General features: G+C 47.9%; 1 protein-coding gene across 1 annotated transcript in view; it reads right to left on the minus strand.

The window, feature by feature from the left end:
- LOC142573170 (cytochrome P450 3A24-like) overlaps window positions 1-23040 on the minus strand; it is a 97933-nt gene that overhangs the window by 65339 nt on the left and 9554 nt on the right. The window contains exons 2-4 of the mRNA XM_075682739.1: window positions 10432-10528; window positions 10320-10372; window positions 10115-10208 (exon numbers count right to left, since the gene is read on the minus strand). Of these exons, the coding sequence (XP_075538854.1) occupies window positions 10115-10208; window positions 10320-10372; window positions 10432-10528 (244 nt within the window). The remainder of the gene's footprint in view (window positions 1-10114; window positions 10209-10319; window positions 10373-10431; window positions 10529-23040) is intronic.

Genomic DNA, 23040 nt, shown 5'->3' on the forward strand with positions numbered 1-23040 from the left:
CACAGATCGAACATTCCAGCTTAATCGCTGGTGCCCGCGTGCCTTCCAGAAAGTACATCACAATTCTTGTCGCGCATGCCGTCTTATTACGCAAAGTTCGGCGAGCACATGCACAACAGATAGAATCAAAGATAACGATCGAGTGAGTTCCAAATCATGCAGGCGTGTCTTGCGCTGAGTGATAACGTTAAGTTGCTAGTGGGTAACATGCAGTCCCGTGAAAAAGGATAAATAAGTGCACGTGTCAACGCCATCGTCTGCGCGAGTCATCACTCGGTGAATATTCCTAGGCAATATTCCGCTCTGAAGTAGCCCTTCCAAAGGGTTCTGCGTGAATCATAGCCAGGCTTCTAATCAGAATTGCAAATGAAACACTTTAGGCTAGCTGTGTTTAATGCGCGCTGCCGCTTTGATATGACACGTTAATTCAATGGACCTGCAATTGGAAGTCAACTGAAGCCTGGAAAGGACACATCACAGTTAAAATCCTATTGCGTTCTCATCGTGTTATCTACTTCCTAGTTGAATGAGAAAATAAAATGCGCAAGGCTGAATTTCTGGGCCGAAACCAAGGACAAAGTACCTTTCCTGTTCCAATACACAGGGCTGCTTTCAATAGACCTATTTAAGCCAGTGGATTTACATACCCGCCGTAGTTGCTTAGTGGCTATGATGTTTGGCTGCTAATCACGTGATCTCGGGATCACGGCGGCCGCATTTTAATGGGGGCGAAATGCGAAAACACCCGTGTACTTAGATTTAGGTGCACGCTAAGGACGCTATCTGGTGCACGCTATCTGGTCAAATTTCCGGGGTCCCCCACTACGGCGTGCCTCGTAATCAGATCGTAGTTTTGTCACGTAAAGCCCCAGAATTTATTTTTTTAATCATAACAGCAATTCTTGATACTAGCAGTGCCTCGATTCGTTGCAAACGTCTTCAGCGAGAGCGCATAATCTCTCCGCTACTACACAATGTAGTGTAGCGGTCTGCTTGAACGTAATTAAATTCTTGCAGCATTGTTAGTAGTTATGCGTGTAAACGCTGACGAAATTGCCTCTTGATGTGCCGATCTCAGCTGCTACGCTATCACAGCAGGCTTACACAGCTATCCAGGACTACCTCGCAACGTCACGCGCTTTATATTGACAGAGACGTTACAGACGCGGAAACCCGCTGCATAATATAGAAGGAGAAGACCACAAGAGCTTCTGGAGGACAAGGCGAGAAAGAAAGGTTTTAGCCATGTGCTGCACGCCTCTGCCAGCGTGTGTAGAGAGTGTAATGCCCCTATAATAACGATGTTTTAGACCCTGTCCTAGCAGTCAGCCGAGCTCCTAATTACGTGCAATCTTTCTTCACGCTATATAGCCATGAAACTTGTGTGAAAACACCATGTAGCTTATCATGAACAGCCGGAAAAGTAGACGATAGCTGTTCCGTCCCGTTACCACGGGGTGCGGTGCGAGCGCTCGAGGCGTGCAGACGTGGTTCGCATCGGCTCTATGATTTTCAATTTTCGAAGCACCCAAAATTTCCTGGCACCAGTGGGATCAGCCGAATATATTCGTAAACATCAAGGGGATTCAACGCAACCAAACTTCGGTGAGCCGCAGTTTTACCCGCCGTGGTTGCTCAGTGGATATGGTGTTGGGCTGCTGAGCACGAAGTCGCGGGATCGAATCCCGGCCACGGCGGCCGCATTTCGATGGGGGCGAAATGCGAAAACACCCGTGTGCTTAGATTTAGGCGCACATTAAAGAACCCCAGGTGGTCAATATTTCCGGAGTCCTCCACTACGGCGTGCCTCATAATCAGAAAGTCGTTTTGGCACGTAAAACCCCAAATATTATTATTATGAGCCGCAGTTTTTACGACCAACGAGAGCCCTACATTCGTTCGGCCACGCCGACATTAGGGTTAGCCCTAACGCCGAACGCTTGCGCGTGGTAGCTCGGAGAGCCGCAAGTAGCCACCGCGTCGACGGTGAGCTGTGGGGGCGACCCAGCCCGAAATGCTACGATCGCATGAAACCCAGGCACCATTGCCCATCGACCCATCGCTACGGAAACCATGGAAATTGCATCCGATAGTCACCCGAGACCCCTGCCTGACGAGCCCTTGCCCGGCCCGTCTTCCGTCCTCTCGTAGTAGCTCCACAATCAAGAATCCTAGTGGCAAACGGTCGTTTCCCTTCATGGCAAACGCCGCCTGCAAAAGCAACAACCGAGTGTTGAGCAAGACCCAGTCGGGCAAACAACGGCATCGAAAACCAGGCCGTTAGGGCTAGCTCTAAGCCAGGCGCCAGCCGCCGCCACGAAAGCCACGTCGTGAGCTGCCTGCGAGGAGCGTGGACCCCGAGCACCTATTTCTGAAGACGCGGCTGCAAGGAGCAGGCCTCGCCGACGTGCGGCTGCAAGGAGCAGGCCTCACCGACGTGCGGCTGAAGCAGGTCTCGCCGACGTGCGGCTGCGCTCCCGCGCACTGACATGAAAATCATCATCCGCCCGACGCCGGGTCTCATAGTTCCAAAACTGCAGGCTCACCATGTGGCCAAGGCTATCGTCTAAGCCACCGGAGGGGCTCCGACCTGCAAGGGGGACGACTTCATCATCCGCCTGTGACACGGCTCGAACATCATCATCGTAAGCACCCCTCACGAGGCCACGGCGGCCACCCTCAAAATTATGAGCGTCACTTTCCAGGGGCTATCACGCCCTGCGAAGGTGTACCTATCAACACCCGCGGGCATACATAAAGGTATCGTACACGACATCGACGCAGGCACCGGCGAAGAAGAGCTTATGGCGAATCTTCGGTTCGGCACCCGCGAAGTCCGCATCGCGCGGGTGCCTCAACGACAGCCCCACCCGGTCACCCAGTCGACCAAGGCGGCTGACCTTCGCTCCGTGGTGGTTCAGCTCCGAGCGGGAGAACTCCGACTTTGATACTCGGAGTCGTCGACCAAATACAGATGCCGGTCTGGTTCCAACCCGACGTCCAGAACCCGCTCCTGCTCGCGCCTCCGGCCTCACTTCCGGTCGCCCAGACGGCGATATCGGTCGACGCCCAATCAACAGCATCAGACAGCACCAACAACCGCGGTAAGTTAAGCTGGTGAGCAGTAGCCTCCCCTCGTAAAAAAAGTCATAGACGCCACCATCTATGAAATTCGAAGAGGAACTCGCGACCACGCGCGCACAGATACAAAGACTCACACAAGAAAACAGACAACTCGAACAAGTGATACAGCTCACGCAAATACCACTAGAGATAGCAGCACACCTGGCCATTATTGACCTAGAAACACGTGTCGATGCCATAAGCACCTAGATGCAAGCCTTCATGGACGCTACACACACCCAGATGGGACAAAGAACACAGGCTGCAATACAACGCACAGAGGCAACAATAAAACACATGGAAGCCGCAGTAGACAGCAAGCTTAAGGACGAGCTTCACTCCATAAAAGATACAACGACATAACCTCTACAAAGCCGTATCTGTGGCAGTACCAAACCAAATACACCAGATCATAACATCACCGACCGCAACATCCAACAATGCCCAGACCAAAAAGGCAAGTCAAAGAAAACTTAGAAATTTGGCAATGGAACTGCCGTGGGTACCGAAGGAAAGAAGGGCTGCTGACACAATCGATTGCTCATTCCTCAAAGCCACCGGGAATCGCAGCCATACAATTAAGAGCCCGGCACGCAACCAACTACCATGGCTACGAGGAATACCCTACAAGTCAAGACGACAAGTAGAAGGTAGCCACACTACTAGACGGAAACATCACAACAATACAACACAAACCCATAGATGACGTAGACGTAGTACACTTACTCCTGGAACTTGTCTACAAAGGCAACCAGAAACAGAGCGCCTTCGTCCTAAGCATCTTTTGCCCCCACAAGCCAAAGCCGGGCCAACATAGCCAAACTCTTTAGGGACACCCCTCCGCCTCGCCAAAGACAGCCCCATGGTAATCATAGGCGAGTTCAACATTAAGAAGACGCTGTGGGGTACCAGAGGCAGGACAGAAAGGGTGCCCAGATAGAAGCACTAGTTGAACCATATCACCTCGCACTCAGGCGATAGAGAAATGTGCGGAATATAACCAACCTTTATATATAGCTTTCATTGATTACGAGAAAGCGTTTGATTCTGTCGAAACCTCAGCAGTCATAGAGGCATTACGGAATCAGGGTGTAGACGAGCCGTATGTAAATATACTTAAAGATATCTATAGCGGCTCCACAGCCACCGTAGTCCTCGATAAAGCAAGCAACAAAATCCCAATAAAGAAAGGCGTCAGGCAGGGAGATACGATATCTCCAATGCTATTCACAGCGTGTTTACAGGAGGTATTCAGAGACCTGGATTGGGAAGAATTGGGGATAAAAGTTAATGGAGAATACCTTAGTAACTTGCGATTCGCTGATGATATTGCCTTGCTTAGTAACTCAGGGGACCAATTGCAATGCATGCTCACTGACCTGGAGAGGCAAAGCAGAAGAGTGGGTCTAAAAATTAATCTGCAGAAAACTAAAGTAATGCTTAACAGTCTCGGAAGAGAACAGCAATTTACAATAGGCAGCGAGGCACTGGAAGTCGTAAGGGAATACATCTACTTAGGGCAGGTAGTGATGGCGGATCCGGATCATGAGACGGAAATAATCAGAAGAATAAGAATGGGCTGGGGTGCGTTTGGCAGGCATTCTCAGATCATGAACAGCAGGTTGCCATTATCCCTCAAGAGAAAAGTATATAATAGCTGTGTCTTACCAGTACTCACCTACGGGGCAGAAACCTGGAGGCTTACGAAAAGGGTTCTACTCAAATTGAGGACGACGCAACGAGCTATGGAAAGAAGAATGATAGGTGTAACGTTAAGGGATAAGAAAAGAGCAGATTGGGTGGGGGAACAAACGCGAGTTAATGACATCTTAGTTGAAATCAAGAAAAAGAAATGGGCATGGGCAGGACATGTATTGAGGAGGGAAGATAACCGATGGTCATTAAGGGTTACGGACTGGATCCCAAGGGAAGGGAAGCGTAGCAGAGGGCGGCAGAAAGTTAGGTGGGCGGATGAGATTAAGAAGTTTGCAGGCATGGCATGGCCACAATTAGTACATGACCGGGGTTGTTGGAGAAGTATGGGAGAGGCCTTTGCCCTGCAGTGGGCGTAACCAGGCTGATGATGATGATGACCTCGCACTCGTCACAGACCCAAATATACATCGACGACGGAAGGGAACGACACTCCCTACCTAGCCTTCATCACACAAACCACGCGAACCGAATGGTTCAACACACTCGAACACTTAGGCTGCGATCACTACATATTGAACACAACAGACTAGAAGCCTGCGCAGGCGGATCGTCGCAGTCAAACTGACTAACTGGCCAAAAATAAGGGAAGCCTAAGAACATGACGTAGACACAATCACGAACCTGAAAGACCAGTGCGACAACCTCTATCGACATAAGCACCACACAAAGGAAATCGCCAGAAGGAAGAGACCCCAGAGGTGGATCCCCAATTACTACACCTGTGGGATGCCAAACGGGGCCTCATCCACCTCTGGAACATGCATATCATAAATAACAGCGGAAGCCAAACAATATGCCATGGAACTCACCTCGGGGAACTGGTATAGATTCTGCGACTCCTTCGGTGGCACCCTGGCCAAGATGTGGCTGCCAAGATGTGGCACATACTCAAAGCCGTCCTGGACCCGGCCAAAACCAAAGGAAAATGACACAAAGCCCTGGAGCGGTTACTACTTACCTACAAGGTAGCCAACGAAACCTAATCGACAACATTAAGACCAAGTGCTATGGAGATCCCGCTCCCACACAACCACGTAGAACATCCTACAGAGGACAACCCAACCCACTAATGGACGAACCTATCAAAGATAATGAAATGACAGCGACAGCGGCCATCGCAGCCACCACCCGTAACACTAGGCGGCGGGCAAGGACCGCATCACGAACTCCATGATCAACCACCTCTGCAGCATGTCCACCTCCGCGCCCACGGCCTTTCTCAACCAAGATTGGGAACAAAGTACGGTGTCGGCGATGTGGAAGCAAGCACGAATAATAACGTCTCCCAAACAGGGCAAGAAATTGGCAACTGAAAACCTCAGAGCCATTTTGCTCACGTCCGGCCTCGGCAAGGTGTACGAGAAAAATGTAAACACGAGACTACAGAGGTACATAGAACACAACAAACAACTGCTGGACACATGTTCGGTTTCCGCGCCGGCCTGTCTGTAAAAGACGTACGACTCCAAATCAAGGAACAGGTGCTCAGCCACGTTCCCCGCAGCTGCGAACACGCCCTCCTAGCAATCGACATCAAAGGGGCTGTCGACAACACCAGCCACCAAGGAATCCTAGAACGGCTCGCCAACACCAACTCCAGCAAGCGAACGCACAAGTACGTTCAGAGCTTCCTGAGCCACCGCACGGTGGAGCTGAAGAAGATCCACACTCTAGCGATCCACCGTTCCAACAAGGGCACACCACAAGGAGCTGTCACTCACCCGCTCTCTTCAACGTCGCTATGATCTGCCTCTAAAAAGCTGCAGGACGTAGGTCTTCGGCACGCCATCGGCGAGACGACATAACACTCTGGACCACAACAGGGCCCTCATTGAAAAAGAACGGTTGCAAACTGCATCTCACCTCACCCAAGAATACGTCAGTCAACGGAGACTACAAGGCTTCCCCGAGAAATCTGAATTCCTACGAGTCTGGCGATGCCGGGGTAACCACACGGTCCCCGCAGGCCCAACAAGAAAGCTCGAGGTACACCTCATACCAGAGAAGCCATTGCTCAGGTTGCTGGGCATGTGGATGCAGTCCAACCTGCAGGCCACACACATCGTTACGCTCCTCAAAACCAGTGTCAAGGTGATATCACGCATGATCTCCCGCGTATCATCCAAGAACAGAGGCATGAAGGAAGGTGACACCCTCCGACAGGTCAGAAGCTTGGTGGTGAGCGGAATCACATACAGCCTACCCTACTACCACCTCACACAGTCCGAGACGAAACAGGCCGACACGCTCTTGAGGGTGGCTTTCAATATAGCTCTCTGCAGGCCGATGAATACGTCGACTGAAAAATTATTGGCTTCAGGGTTACACAACACCCTCAGCGAATTGACAGAAGGCCTTTACGTCTCCCAACAACAAAAACTTGCGCGGACTCGCACGGGCCGGCGGGTCCTACAAACCTTGGGGTTCCAAGCTATATAACAACACGAACAGAACAAACCTGCTCGACAGCTCGGCACGTCTAGAACAGGTATCACGTTGCCCTGATATCACACAACATTAACCCTAGCCTACACTCCGGCAGGAGGAGAGCAAGGGCCCAGCACATGGAGAAAACATTCAGGTTCCATACCACGGCCCGTTTTACGGACGCTGCCATGTGTGGGACGAAGAACAAGGGCGCAGTGGCAGTGGTATGCGACCACCGAGGCCACTTTACCTCCGCTGGATCGACGCTCCCCTGCACGATCACGGAAGCCGAAAATTTGGCCATCGCGTCAGCCATCCGCGAAGGCCAACACGCTAACAAACCACGACGATACCCAGCAGGCCTGCCACAACTTCCTACAAGAAAGAATCGGAAGACCTGCTGCACAAGTCCGAGCCCAAATACCCAAGGAGGACACTGAGGACATCACCCAAACCATCATCTCGATACTGGTCCACACTCTCATTAAGGATAACCTGCAGCCCGACAGAGCAGCTCGTGGATTCGTTCATAACCGAGCACTCATCATGCCTGCTGCAGAGGACCCGGTCAACCTCAAGTTCAGCCACCATGAACTACCACAGAGGGAGTCGCTTGCGATATCCACCACCCCAATGAAATCGAAAGACAGAGGATGCCGCTGCCTGGCGTACGTAGGTTCCCCACAGGCACTTACGCGAACCTACGCATATGCATACACCCCACAATATTGACCACAGCACAGCATTGACCAAGCTCACGTGGGTGCGTGGGGGAGAGGCAAGTGGGAGCTGAAGGACGGAAAGTTAGGAAAAAAATCCAGAATTCGCTGAGCCAAATACATGCAAAGACGAGAGGTTGTTGACACGGAAAAGCCAAAACGTGCACTTAATTTTTTTTCTGTCAGGGGCATTCATACAAGGAGCTTACTACACATGCACGAACAAACAAATATATTGGAATACGAGCATGATGATTATGTCACCGCAACGCGCCATGCATGCTAAACAAACAAACAAAAGTTTCACTAATACATATGCGCTCCATCTCGATGCAATATAAAACGGTTCCATCAGCTCTGTGGCACTGTAATTCTCGATTCTCCTCAGAATCCTGATCCTCCAAAGCCGCGGAGCGTACATGCAAAATATACAATGCGCAGGCGAATACCATTGCTTCTTATGAAAAGCTCATGTTCCCATGCACAATCAATAAAGGAGCGGCTAATTTGCCCGTTATGCGACTTCCCTGCTTGCTACGTTGGGCACTGGCTTTTTCTTTAGGGGGCGCATTTTGGTGAAGGCCAAGTGCTAAAATGCCGGTGTGCCATGCATGGAGTTAACATGGAAGAACCACAGGTGGTTCCACAGGGGGTCGCAGCTTACAAACATATTTCCGTTTCCTGCGCAGTGGGCATGTGGTCAGTGCGTTAGTTTCCAAAACACGTTGTTCAATCTCAGCAAGTCGTAGAGCACTAAAAACCGACAAGGCAAAAATTGGCTTATTACGGGCCAGTGTCCTCCGAAGAAAGCCAACTAGTAACCCATATTGGCAAATCCGTACGAAAGTCGGTCCAATAGTTCTCGCCTTGTTGAACGGCAGTGCAATAGTGTTTACTGACTGTATAATGTGGGCCAACGTTGGATCTCTATCAGAATGGCACAGCCAATATTTACGCCACGCTGTTAACCTTAGGGCATCATTGGGCCAGGAATCAGAATGGCACTGCGAATATTGGAAGCACGCTGTTAATCTTAGGCGACGGTCATTAGGCCAGGGACTGCCAATACGTTTCCAACGTTGGCCCGTCCTGACGTGCCGCCTGGGCCGTGGTGCGGGGCCACACCAACCCTATACTACACTTCGTGGGCGTGCACGCTACACAACATAGAACAGCACGACACGAACACCACGAGGGAGCAATGGGAGGCACTGCTGTCCAGCTCGGCCGTCAACGACCAGCTCAAGCTGATCCAGAGAGCTGAGAAGATGGCAAGAGCCAGCGGAGCCCTGGACTATGCGCCCTACCATTAGGGATTATTCTTATTTCTTTAATAATGTTTCTTTATTCAATTCTTTCCCGCTACCACATTCCCGAGTGCCTGTGACGGTTATGCGATTGGGGGAGTGAACGCACAATTCGGTGCTTAGCATGTTTAGCAGCCGTATTCATAGCAATGACTTATCGATCTCACACACACTATTCCTTTTTGCTTGTTGCCGTTCGTGTTTAATTTTACACTATCGCTGCAAGTATGCGCTCGTACTATACATCACATCCGCCTGATGCCTGTTTTAGTATATATGATGCCTTCTAGCGCCCACTAAGACACTCTGCTTCCAACCTGAATGTATTTCCTTCCGTACTGGAAACGCTGAGCATAACGGTACGGCTCGCGTATCCAGGGCTGAGTTTGAAAGGAAGGTGAACAGTGCGCCCTACGGGAAGGACGGGAGCACAATGACACAACGCTGGATTTCAGTTTGATATATATTTAGGTAAAATATGGAAATTTTTTTATTCAAAATGTTGTATTTGCATTGTATGCTCTCAGTAAGCCAGGGGTGAACTTATAGCGAAGCCGGCCAGCCGACAAGCACATTGTAATGCCATCTTCCATGCTGTATCCTTTAATTCAGAATACCTTACGTTCAATTTACGCTTTACCAAGCTGAAATTAAACATTTCATATCTACGTATCGATAGTCACATTGAATGTGCTATATGTTTTGCATAAACTATAAATGCAGCTCTTGAGCGAGTACGTACTTCAAGCGGCCCAGTCAACTCAGATGCAGTGAAACCGAGCAACACACACCCTGATGAAATGCAAACGCTCACATGCTCACCTTCTTGTGGGTCAGTGCAGCGTCCCTAACTAGAATCAACTTGAGAAGATCAGGTTCAGCGACGAAGAGCACCGGCTTCCCATCTTCGAAGGATCTGTGCAGACGACGAGCAAGTGCGTCCCGAATAACGCTGAGGCTTTGTTCCGTTACAATCACCCTACCTCTCGTGCAAGAGCACGAGGGGAAGGTATCTAAGCAAAGTTACCCGAAGAGACGCCCATGCTTCTTGTATAGTTCTCGGTCAACGAGGTAGAAAGGCTGCAGAAAAAAAATCATTTTAAATCCGCTGTCGATGTCAGACATGAAAGTGTTCTCACCTTGAACAGTTGCTTCATCTGCTGTCCGAAAAAGAGAGAAAACTTTTCGTGCACAACATTCTGGTCTCTCCAATAGTTGCGGTAGCGGGTGGCTCGCCTGCGCATTCGCTGAATTTCAGTCTGATCTTTCTTGGCTTATGACACGTATAAGTATCGGTGTAAACGTATGTACATGTGCGTTCCGCGTGTGCGTGCAGCAGCATTGCGTATTAGAGCTCCTCTATCGCGCTCTTCGCACTTCTAGTATTAAAGATAATGACTTTCACCCAATACTTGAGCATTTGCGTTCAAACGATAAAGCATTATTGCTAGAACATGCGCAATAACTTGTAATGAGCAGAACAAAAGACCGGACTACGGCGTTCGATTAGGTTTCAAGATAAGCGTGATTATTGCATCAACGTACAGCGTCTCTGCCTTATCGTTTATTGCAAAACACTATCGCGAGCACTCTTCAGCGTAGAAGAGTGCTGGCTCTGCTGACTCTCTGGCTCTCTGCTTAGCATCTTTTTACTTTCTTAAGGCGCAACGACTGGCGTCTTCCTAAAAAGCAAAGTGCGACTATGCGAAAATATATATCTTGGAAGCATACGAAGATACCACATTCAAACCATGCCGACTCCAGCTACCAACGAGACGAGCCATATGAGAAGTGGTATTTTCTTTCTGTGATCAAATAGGATCTTCAGCAATGCATTCTAAACTCTTGAGAACCACGCCAAGTATTCATTTTTCAATACTACATTACCATCTCTTCTAACTCCTAACCCTAGGCAATTTTTCAGCGCAGTCAACGAAAGAGACAATTAAGCCATCTCCCTTGAAGACTCAAGCGATCAACTAATCCAACTTGATCAATGCGCCAATGTTTTGAGCTCTGTATTTGTTTCTGCTTTTTTCAAAGCTGTTTGTTCTGTAACCCCTACCTATCCCGATACTGACTTTTTAACGGTGGACCCTATCGTCTTTGATGTTGCTGGCATAGAAAGAATAATAGATAAGTTAAATGTTTCTTCATCATGTGGCACTGATAGTATAAATTCCAAGTTTTTAACCACGACTAAAGTATGCAGCCCTATAATGCTTTCTAATCTATTCCAGCAATATCTTAAGACGGAAGACTGGAAGATCGGGAGGGTGATACTCTTTCTCAAGTCTGGGGATAGCCATTCGCCATATAATTATCAGCCTATTTCACTTACGTGCATTCCTTGTAAAGTTATGAAACACGCCATTTACTCTCACCTTGCATCATTCCTTCAGTCAAATGCCTTTTTTTACAGGTCATCAACATGGATTTCGCAAGTCATTTTGTTGTGAAACTCAACTTCTATCGTTTACTCATGAGCTAAATTCCATACTTGACAGGGGTTCTATTGTTGACTGTATATTCCTAGATTTTTCGAAAGCGTTTGACAAAGTTTTTCATCAACTACTTTTTTAAACTAAGTGAACTTAACCTTGATCTAACGTTCTTCAATGGCTGCACTTTTTTCCCTCCGATCGTTTACAATTTTCACGTCTAATAACACTTCATCCGTCACTTCTACAGTTGACTCAGGTGAGCCACAACGCTCTGTGCTGGGACCTTTGCTTTTTCTCATTTATATTAACAATTTACCTGATAGTTTATGCTCATCAATTACTCTTTCTGCCGACGGCTGGGTCATATAAGCCGAAATTAACAGGGACCCCGATATAGGTCTTCTTCAGTCCGATATAAACCATGCTCTTGACTAGGCGAACACGTGGAACATGTAACTAAACATTAACGAGTGTAAATACATGCGTACTTCTCGTCCTAATACTACACTGCCCTCATATCATCTTAATACTAGTAACCTCGAATCTGTGTCCTGTTACAAATATCTAGGCGTATTTATTTCTTGTACTCTTCCTTGGAAGATGCATGTAGACCATACAAGCAACAATGCTAATCGCATGCTGGGCTACATACGCCGCAGTTTCTCTCGTTCTTCTAGTTCTGGAGAACTAACTCTGTATTAATCGTTAGTTTGTACTAAAGTTCAATATGCTGCATCTGTCTGGGACCCTAGTGAATAGATGCTCATCTATCAACTTGATTCTGTCCAGAATCGCGCCGCTCGCTTCATCCTTTCTAATTATCACCGTTACTCCAGCGTCACTGCTATGAAAGAAAGCTCATTATTACCATTGCTGTCGCAACGTAAGAAAATATTCCGTCTTTGCCTGTTCCATAACATATATTATGACAACCCCATTCTTAAGGATAAATTGATAACGTTCCCTTGTTAAGTTTCAGCTCGCATCGACCATCGTAATAAGGTTGTTGTTCCTTCATGCTATACCAACCATTTTTTCACCTCATCCATCACAAGTACGTCAGCAAGTTGGAATCACCTTCCCCGATCTGTCATCAAAATATCTGATAACTCTAAGTTCAAAACTGCTGTAACTCACCTGCTGTTGACATAAACGTAAATTGTAGCAGTGTGATTCTTTTCATTTTTACCAAGGTCATCTTTTTTTTTCTTTTTCAGCCCACTAAACTTTGTTTGTAGGCATATATTACTGTTTACATCATCATTTCTTTTGTTTTTCTTGTTGATGAAGTCTCTTTATGCTTTGTGTCTTGAGCGGTGTTTGTTTCTTTTTCCTTGTACTGTGCGCTATTTTTGTTATTTTCCTTTATTGCATTGATAAAATATTTCTTTTTCTTTTTAGTTTTATACAAATTTACTGGTGTTTTCTTTGTCTTCCACTTTATCGAATATACCTACTCCCCTCTGTAATGCCCTCAGGCCCTGAGGGTATATAAATCAATAAATAAACAAATAAAAGGGTACTCTCACAATAGATTTTTCAGTTCTAATCTCTCTCTCTCTCTCTTTCTATATATATATATATATATATATATACGAGAAGAAAAGAGGAGCCCGGCCCGGTTTTTTTACTCAAATCCTAAGTCAAGAAACAACGACACTAAGGACAGCATAGAGGTAATTAACTGGAGTTCCTAATTGAAATAAATAAATGATAAATACATGGAAATGTAAGTGGATCAAAAACAATTTGTTGCTGGCGGGATACAAATCCACGTCTTCGCATTACGCGCGCGATGCTCTTTTTCATCCACTTTCATTTCCATATATACTGTCATTTATTCAATTAAGAAATACAAAGAATTTCCGCTATGCCGTCCTTCGTGTCATTGATTGTTGGTTTCTTATGATGATCGGAACATATATATATATATATATATATATATATATATATATATATATATATATATATATATATAAAGAGAGAGAGAGAGAGAGACATCTTGTCCACGATGTTGTGGGTGCATTATAATGCACGAGTGTTATTTAATATCTCGAACTTTATTAAAAAATTGTCTTTCTCTCATTTGCAGGCACGATTTAGGGTTCACAGTGATTACGTAATATCCACCTAAATTATTATGCACTTTTTAACTCGACCGGTTACAAGACACATGCCTTACCCTCGACAAATTCAGTCACTGCCACTGTCGTTAGTAATACCCCTGTCAAGCGGGCAGGTTAAGTGCACTTACGGGAAATGTACTTCGGGAACTAGAATGACACTTCAGGCTACGCGGTGCTAAACAGAAAAACAGAGTGCAATCGCACTAAAAAAATGCCGACAGATTAAAACCGTCTTTTTTAATATGTAGATTAAAATAAAAAAGAACTTCTAAAGAGCGATTGCTTTACTTGTATTATAAATAAAAAAACAATCGTAATCTATATTTACTCAGCAAAAAACGAAAGTATTTTTATCATAAGAGTGTTGCAAGTCAAGACCGGCCGAGACGAATGCCTAGCCAATCCAGAACAGCATAGTGGCGTGCGACGAGGCGACATTTGATCCTGCTAGAACAGAATATCAGCGAGTTATGCTCTGATTATTTTGTTAAAAGCTGTTCAGCAGCTAGAATTAACTTCTGTGTCTTTTTTTATGCATCACATTTTGTACCGTTGAAACCACTGGCGGCGAGGCTACGTACTCGACCAGCAAAGTGCGTTCCGTGAGCGCACTCCGACCGGAGTGTACTCTTCGGCGAGTACACTCAGCTTGCGACGTTTAGATTTGGGAAGATGCATTCAAAACCGAGTGCACTCCCCGTAGGTGCATTTAACTTGCCCGCTTGAAAGGGGTATAAGTTACTGAGTAAAAAGGTTAACCACCGGCTATTCGCGGCTCCAATGCTCGCTACCTGGCGGCCACGCCGAGAAACAGCCTGTCCTGGTTCGACTTGAACCGAAAGACGGCGTCGTATCACAGCATGCGCTGAATGCCTCGTAGTTCTCAAATCATTATGATGCTACTGCGTACAAGCGCAACAGAGAAAAAAAAAGACTGATGTCGAAAGATTTTTGTTGTCTACTTTTATGCGTGTCATCGAGGTGGAAAGACAGCAATGCATCATTTCATGATTTCCAGAAAGGAGAAGACGACGCAGATCAGAGAGCGTCTTATATGAGAAACTTCCGCATCGAAAGAAAAGTAGCTGATACTATACTGGTTCATTCGAAACACCTCATTCAGAATGACTTTTCTTCCCGACGAGTAGAAAACTGCTTTCTCTCTTTTTTTTTACAGCCAAGCTATATATGGCTAGCCGATTCATTCGTCCGTCTGTCCGTCGCCTGTAGGCCGAAAACTTCCTGGCGCAATCCCATGAGCATGCGCGAAAAAAAAGAGAGAAAGAGAGGCGCGCGATTAGCCAACACCACCTAGATAGCACAAGGCATGCTTACTCTGATCCATGACGTCTCACTACCTGGCCCGAAATTTCTGTTGACGATTAAGGCTTGCGTGCTGAAAACGGTAACAACAAGATCGCTGTTGCATACTCGACAGCATCTCCCCATTCAATTCTACGGCAGTCGGGCCAGGTAACGTGAAGTCATGGATCCGAGCGAAAAGGCCTTATGCTATCTTGGCGGTGTTGGATTAGCTACGCCAGTAGTGCACGTTATCGCTCTCCGTCACAGCCGAGCGCACACAGCAGTTCTCTCCGGCTCCGAAATCGGTAGGCCACGCGTCATACCTACTCCTTAGGAGCAGGCATCTTTGGATAGCAGCTTTCGATCAGCAACGCCACGAACAGAACCGGGAACTAGCTAGTCTACGCAGTACCAATGCTGCCGCCCGGTCACAAGGACAGGCTCGTCCAGCCGAGCGCAAGCAGCAGCTGCGTACCGAGGATCTTGCAGCCTACCAAGCCGTCCTTTAATGAACCGTCGGGATTAACACAGTGATAAACACCGGGGCTGCACGGTTGAGCTTCGCTTCTTAACCGTCTGCACGGATTGCTTGGGCGGTGATTTTTGTCATATCTTACCAACACGCCCAAATAGCCGCGTTTTTAATACCTTGCGACCATTTCAAATCGCGCAGCGTAGTTTGTTCAGGTAGACACTTTGATAAATTATGATGACGTACGCTAAAGCTTCAATTGGTTTTGTTATTTATAGTTTTCTGCCTCGGCATGAGTGTTTCTAATGCTTTAAGGAGCAGCAATATTCTGGCTACTGTACCTTTCTTTGCTGGCACGGTGCCATTAATGATAACTACCTCGGAAGGTCTGAAGTTTATCACGACACATTTAGCGGTGCAAGCAGAAGACGTAGTTTCGTCACTCAACTCAGTGATTTGTCAGTGCATTTTCTCGCATGAAATTTATAACTGCTAACAGCGCTGGTTCCAGCTTTCGAGCGTTCGATCTAGGCATAGCGCCGATACTTTGCTTTCCGACACTGTGCACTCAGCTAAAGTCCATTGCAGCTGGTTCAATTCGTTTATAAGTCATGCGTTTACACTGATACAACTGTTACGGGGATGTTGGGAGTACACAAAGAATCTATTTGCAATATATACACAAGTAGAGTCAGTGTAGTTAAAAATTGCTGACCAGCAACAACACGCAAGGTAAGTATACCTGGTAGCGAAGCTTCCATAGGAGCCCATACGCTCAAAATATGGCGGTCCATCGGCGGTTCATGGGGCTTAGCGCCATTTGTATGTGGCCATTTGTATGTGGTGGGAATACTTCCGGCGGAAGAAAAAATAATGTGACGCCATGTCTGTTGAAAACAGAAGTGACGTCATTTTGTTTTCGAAGGCGCGAAATTTGTTTCGTTGGCCTGCTTTTGGAGCTATCTATTCAAATGCCCCGCCATTCGACTTGATGGGTGTTTCGAGCTTTCAGCGCGGAAAGCGATGCAGGAAAAACCAGCCGTACGGCTGTCGAAATCGCACCCCTGCACAGAACATACTTTCTTTGGAGGCCGATGAAAGCTTTAGGTGGTAGAGTGCTGATCCTATCGTCGGACGCCAAGCTCGTCGGCCGGCGCAGTCGCACGAAAACAACTACACAATTATCTGACAGTCGTAACGCACTACTTTTCACTGAACAGATTAAGAAGCGATGAAGCTACCCGCGTCACCAAGTTCAGACAAACTTCGACAAGCAAGAAAGCGCAAACTGTGAGGGGGGCGTATTTCAACCGGTGAACTTTACGAGTGCGCCTTTCTGCCCATTTCAAGACGTGTATCGCATTGCGAGTGATAGTGGCGTCAACGTCCCCTCTAACGATGGGCGATGAAAACAAATGCATTTATTAATAATAATAAATGGAATAAACCTGTATTTTCTTAACTCGTCACGAATATATAAAATTGACCAGTAATTTTATTTTCTTTGAATGAATCTAACTGTGTCTCGCTTGAATTAAAAAAAATGCTTTTTTTCTTTCCCAATGTTTGTTCCCTCCAAACATAGTCGCGCTTCAATCGCTGCTCCCATAACCCCCCTTGCTGATGACGGTGACAATCTGTACTGAACCGCTCTTCGCCCGAAGCTTCGCGACCTATTTGGATCGACCTTGCAATACGCACCAGCCAGCGTCTCGCGATCTGCTTCTTCTTTCCGTAACAGGACCCTCGGGTGCTGAAGCGCCGCCTCGGTGCATGGTAGTCAAAGAATTGCGAGCGAAGTATGGTTTCAGCCGCGTCAAATATTTGAATTTTCCTATTATTGGGTAGTAGAATAGGTACACCATTTTTTTACCGTTTAATAGCGTTGATGCTTTACGACAACTTACAGATACGGTGAGTGAGGCACTGCACAACACTGCAAGTATGAGCGTGCGGCTTGTGTGGCGTCGGTGGGGTGCACTCTAGTTTCGTTGTTACTATGGGGGCCACAACTTTTTTTTTCCTGGATGAGTATTTGCTTTTGCAGAACAAGCTACTATTGAGTGTGCATGTATAAGCAGCTGGCGCAATTTGTAGCGATGAAGAGGTTGACGACGATGGCGATCAAGTGGGTACGTGGCTTATGTGGAAGCGGCGTCCTTCTCCCGACCTGGATAGCGTGCAGCTTCTCCTTTTAAACGAATTGCGTAAGCGGAAGAAGAAAAAAAACGTTTATGAAGCTCATAAGCCTCAAACGCAAGTGGGTACGCCCTATAAAAGTATAAACCCCATGCGAGCGATCTTGCGCGCGACAGCGACAAGCGACGCGATGGAGATGGCTGTCGCGTTCGCTCGTCGCCTACAAGTCGCACCTCATGCGAGCGATGACTTCGAGCGACGTCTTCCCACTGTTGCCAGTGAATGTCACCTAGCCCAGCGTGGCGTCCCAGTCGCAGTGATCGCTGAAGACTTACTACGTCGACAGCATCTCTGTGAGTGTTCGGTTGAGACGTTCCGTAATTACCGTTCGTTTGTGGGTGGTATAGGCGGTATGGACAGCTTGTGCTCAGTGGCACAAGAGCGGAGGAGGTGGTCGACAACTCGAGACAAGAACGAGCGACCACGGTGTGCAAGTAACTGTCGAGGTGCACCGTGGTGGAGAATGACGTCTAAGAGAAAAAAAATCGGCGACGTCCGTTACGCAACTAGTCGGCAACGCCTTTGTGATGGCGTAACGTGTCGCGTAATCAGTAGCGACGGCGATCCACTTATTGCCTCTCGTCGTCGTCGGAAAAGGGCCAAGCAGGTCGAGGCTTGCGCGAAAGAAAGGTTCGAATGAAACCTCAATTGCGACACGTGTACTTGTCTTTATCGGGCGACACGTTTCACCGCCTAACAAATGTTATCGCACAGCGCAGGACGCGCTTGCATGTGTCCGAAGTTTCTGGAACGTTATCGATGGTTCCATCAGCTGTCTGTTGTCGCCGAACCTTGTGTAATCTGATTGCATGTATGCGCGACGCGAATGGCGTAGAACTTTGTGGAAGGCATGCGCGTCCCAGCGATTACTCTGGAACATTCGACGACTGATCTATAAAAGCCGACGCGCTTACCCGCTGATGATTTTGACGACCGTCGATCGTGTTCGCCGCTACCGTTGTTCTTTGAGTGTAGCTTTTTTTTTAGGGCACAAGTTCGCCCAATAAAGCGCTCGTTTCGTTAATCACTGTTTTGCTGCCTTCTTAACCGTCACTACCAGGTGACAATTGGATGGAGTCGTCCGACAGGTGGCAGGGGAGGTTTCTTCCGGCACTGACACAATTCGCAAGTTGCGACATAACGACGCACAGAGCGGTAGAGGCCCGGCCAGAAGGACCGGCGTCGTACGCGGTCGCATCTACGCAAAATTCCAAGGTATCCTGCCGTCGGGGCACCGTGATGTTATTCGAGAGCGAAAGATCGCAGATGACGAGGAAGGAGAAGGAGCAACTCAGGGCCGTCAGGCTTAAAATTTCAGTGGTAGAGGATGCCATCGTGCAGTACGAACATGCGGCACGTGCCGTCGGTGCGGCCAGATTGCACTCCAGTGATTATGGAGCGCAAGGATTCGTCGCGTTGTTGTCCAGCGCGCATGTCGGTCATGTCAGTAAAAGCATTAACGCAGGTCACCAGATCATGCGCCGCAGGATCGGGAGGGTCCACGGGGCGACGATAGAGGCAGTCAGCGTCCTGTGGATGCGTCCAGGCTTGTAATTGACAAGAAATGAAAATTCCTGGAGCCGCAAAGCCCAGCGACCAAGCCGTCCTGCCGGGTCCCAGAGGGAAGACAGCCAGCAGAGTGGGTGGTGGTCTGTAACGACCCAAAACATGCGGCCGTACAAATTTGGCCGGAACTTGGTGACAGCCCAAACTAAAGCCAAGCGCTCCCGCTCGGTGATGGAGTAATTTTTCTTGGCAGGTGACAGCAGGCGGCTGACGTAAGCTATCACGCACTCGGCACCATTCTGATGTTGGGCGAGAACATCGCCGATACCATGGCAGCTTGCGTCAGTGTGGACTTCGGTCGGTACAGATGGTTCAAAGTGCGCAAGTATGGGAGGGGTGGTCAGAAACCCGATGAGAGCAGCGAACGCGTGAGCCTGCTGCGGGCCTCACCAGAATGGCGTGTTCTTCTTTAGAAGATCTGTCAAAGGCCGAGCAACTTCGGCGAAGTTTTTGACGAAACGGCGAAAGTAAAAACACAGGCCGACCAAGCTGCGTAAATCAAAAGCAGAACGTGGCACAGGGAAACTGCGTACGGATCTGGTTTTTCCCGATCCGTACGCAGTTTTTTTCCGCATGGAAAAAAAAACTGCGTACTTTTTTCGGATCTGGTTGGACACCGGACGCGTCAACGATCCCAACACTGTAATCTGACGGCGCCGGAATTGACACTTCGTGGAGTTCAGTTGAATTAAGGCCTATTTTTCGGAAGACCGCAAGAATTGCAGCGAGTCGGGTAAGGTGGCTGCCGAACGTGGGAGAAAAAACAAGGTAACAAAGGTAACAAAGACAGGCGGTTTATTTGTAGCCTCGCAGAAGAGAGTCCATCAAACGTTCAAATGTCTCAGGAGCATTGCATATGTCAAAGGGCATGACTTTGAACTGATTTCAGCCATCCGGCGTGATGAAGGCCGTCTCTTGCGGTTCATTTCATCAACTGAAATCTGCCAGTATCCGGATCGTAGATCGATGGACGAAAAGTATTTAACTCCATGCAAGCAGTTCAAGACATCATCAATGCGTGATAGTGGGTAGACGTCTTTTAGCGTGTTCTTGTTTAAGTGGGGATAATCGACGTAAAAACACCAGGTACCATCTTTTTGTCACAAGGACGACAGACGAAGCCCAAGGGCTAGCTGATGGTTCAATGATCCCTTTGCGGAGCATTTTGTCAACTTCTGGTAGGATGACTCGGCGTTCAGCATGCGATGCATGATTAGGACGCCGACACATAGGATTCGTGTCTCCAGTGTTTATACGGTGGTGAACAACAGATGTTTGCTCTAAAGACCTGTCACCGAAATCAAAGGTGCCACTGTACGATTCGAGCAGGAGACGTATGTCCGTGGCCTGTGCAGAGGTGAGGTCAGGTGCAATAATTTTCGCGAAGTCTTCTGTTAAGGAACCAGAGCTGTGAGCTGCAATTGTCGCTAATAAACCACACTCGGCATTCATACTCTCAAACTCAAAATCGGAACTACTAGAACGCTGGCCAAGAACATGCCGGCCGGAAGCACTTGAGGGCCCAGGCTGAAATTCAGAAGCGGTAGAACGACGTCGTTATTAGTAACCGTGACGAGCGTATGCGGAACAGCAACGTTCTGTTTCAAAAGCACGTCGGCGATGGGGCGAAGCACATATTCAACGTCAGGAACCTGTGGCTGGGCTGTCAAAGTGACGTAATAACTGCCTCGGGTGACAGACGGAGATCGTGGAGCGAGCACAAGTGCGGTGAGGCGGTGCTCGGAGCATCGGCGAGTTGAGGCAGTTCTAACTGAAGAACGCCGGTTACGCAGTCGATGGGAGCAGAATGATTGAATAAAAAGTCCAACCCAAGGATAACGTCGTGAAGGCAGTTGTCAATCGCAGCAAAGAAAACAGAAGTAGGGCGCCCGGCTATACTTAAACGCGCAGTACACATTCCAATAACAACCAGCCGTCGGCCACACGAAGCACTCGGGCAACCTCTTAGGTGAGGACATTTTTAAACGTTTACCCTACGTAAACGTGGGTTACCCTACGTAACCCACTCATCACAGATGTGGGCTCCAGTGTCAGCGAGGGCTTTGGACAGGTACGCTGGACATTTTTAAACGTTTACGTAGGCTAGCACTCATCACAGAAATGTGGGCTCCAGTGTCAACGAGGGCTTTGGACAGGTACGCTGTCTATTTCAACGACAATTACACTTCTCTTTGTGGACACAGACAGATGATTTGCTGCAGTAGTAGGCAATGCAGCACCACCTCCGAGGGCTGCATTTCTTAGTTTTCCGAATAGGTGCAGCCAAAAGCCACAGGGGACGAAAGGCGACGTGGTTGCGGCGAACCGGAAGATGGACGACGTGTTTGCGGTGAAAAAGACTGGTGTCCGTGCGGCGATGGTGGGCGACTGCATCACGTGTTCCTAGCAGAGTTGCCGGCGCGGTTAGTCTCGGTGGTGGGCGAAACATTGCGGGTATTTCCATCAAAACGGCTGAGGTTGGTCGGCGTGCGGGGGTCTTAAGGGCCCCGAGTCGCGACAGTATCGCGGAACATGACCAATGCGGCGACAGGTGAAACATGTTGGCTGGTCATCCGCAGTTCTCCTTTCCGTCGAGTTGCAATAATGCGGAGAGAAGCGTCGGGGTGGAGCGAAAATAGTAGAAGGGCGTTCATTGGTTCTGAGGTTGGCGACAGCACAGACAGAATGTAGACCAATGTTTTCAAGTTCCTGGCGAACGATGACTTGTACGAGGGGAACTGAAAAAGGGGTAGCATCAGGGCTACGCGAATGAAAAACTGCGGGCGCCATCGCATCCAGTTCATGTCGAACAATTCGCACCACGTCCTCTGATGGCGAGACATGCTGCCGTGCGGGTTGATCTTCACACGTCGACGTTGCGGCTGTATTGGGCAGACTGTCGAATGGTTGCAAGACGCCTCGGTTTTTGGCCTGCTCGAATTATCGGCACTCTTTGATGATAGCATCAACGGGCGAGCAGCTTTTGCACGTGAGCAGATTAAAGGCGTCGTCAGCAATGCCCTTCAGCACGTGCCCAACCTTCTCAGCTTCTGTCATTTATTTATTCATTTATTTATTTATTTATTTATTTATTTATACATACTGCAGCCCCATAGGAGGGCTATTGCAGGAGTGGGTAAAAACAGCGTTGAACAAAAATAAAGTAAAATCAACAATGACTCTTACAACATCGTTACAATCGTTTACAAAATCTTACAAATGGTTTTCATCGATTCATAAAAAGCAACAACACAGCAACACGCACACATAAAGTATAAACTAAACCTGATTTAAGTAGTTACCTATACTGGTTTTCATAGACAGCACTTTCGAATTCGCTTATCGGGAGTGAACGAAGGCAGCCAGGCAAGGAATTCCATACTTCTATTGTGCGGGGAAAGAAGCTGTACTTGAAGGTATTTGTACGGGCATAGAGAGGGTTAAGATTAAGCTCGTGGAAATTACGCGTGCAAGAAGGCTTGGTGAAAGATATGCAAGCTGTGTTTGAAGTGTGGTATGACTTGTCAATTATGTTGTGCAAAAATTTTAATGATTCCACATCACGACGTACTGAAAGTAATGTTAGATTCAGTGTAGGGAGGGCAGACGAGGGTGAAAAATAGCGGTCATACCGAT

The sequence above is a fragment of the Dermacentor variabilis genome, chromosome 2 (genome assembly GCF_050947875.1).
Source record: "Dermacentor variabilis isolate Ectoservices chromosome 2, ASM5094787v1, whole genome shotgun sequence".
Taxonomy (NCBI): domain Eukaryota; kingdom Metazoa; phylum Arthropoda; class Arachnida; order Ixodida; family Ixodidae; genus Dermacentor; species Dermacentor variabilis.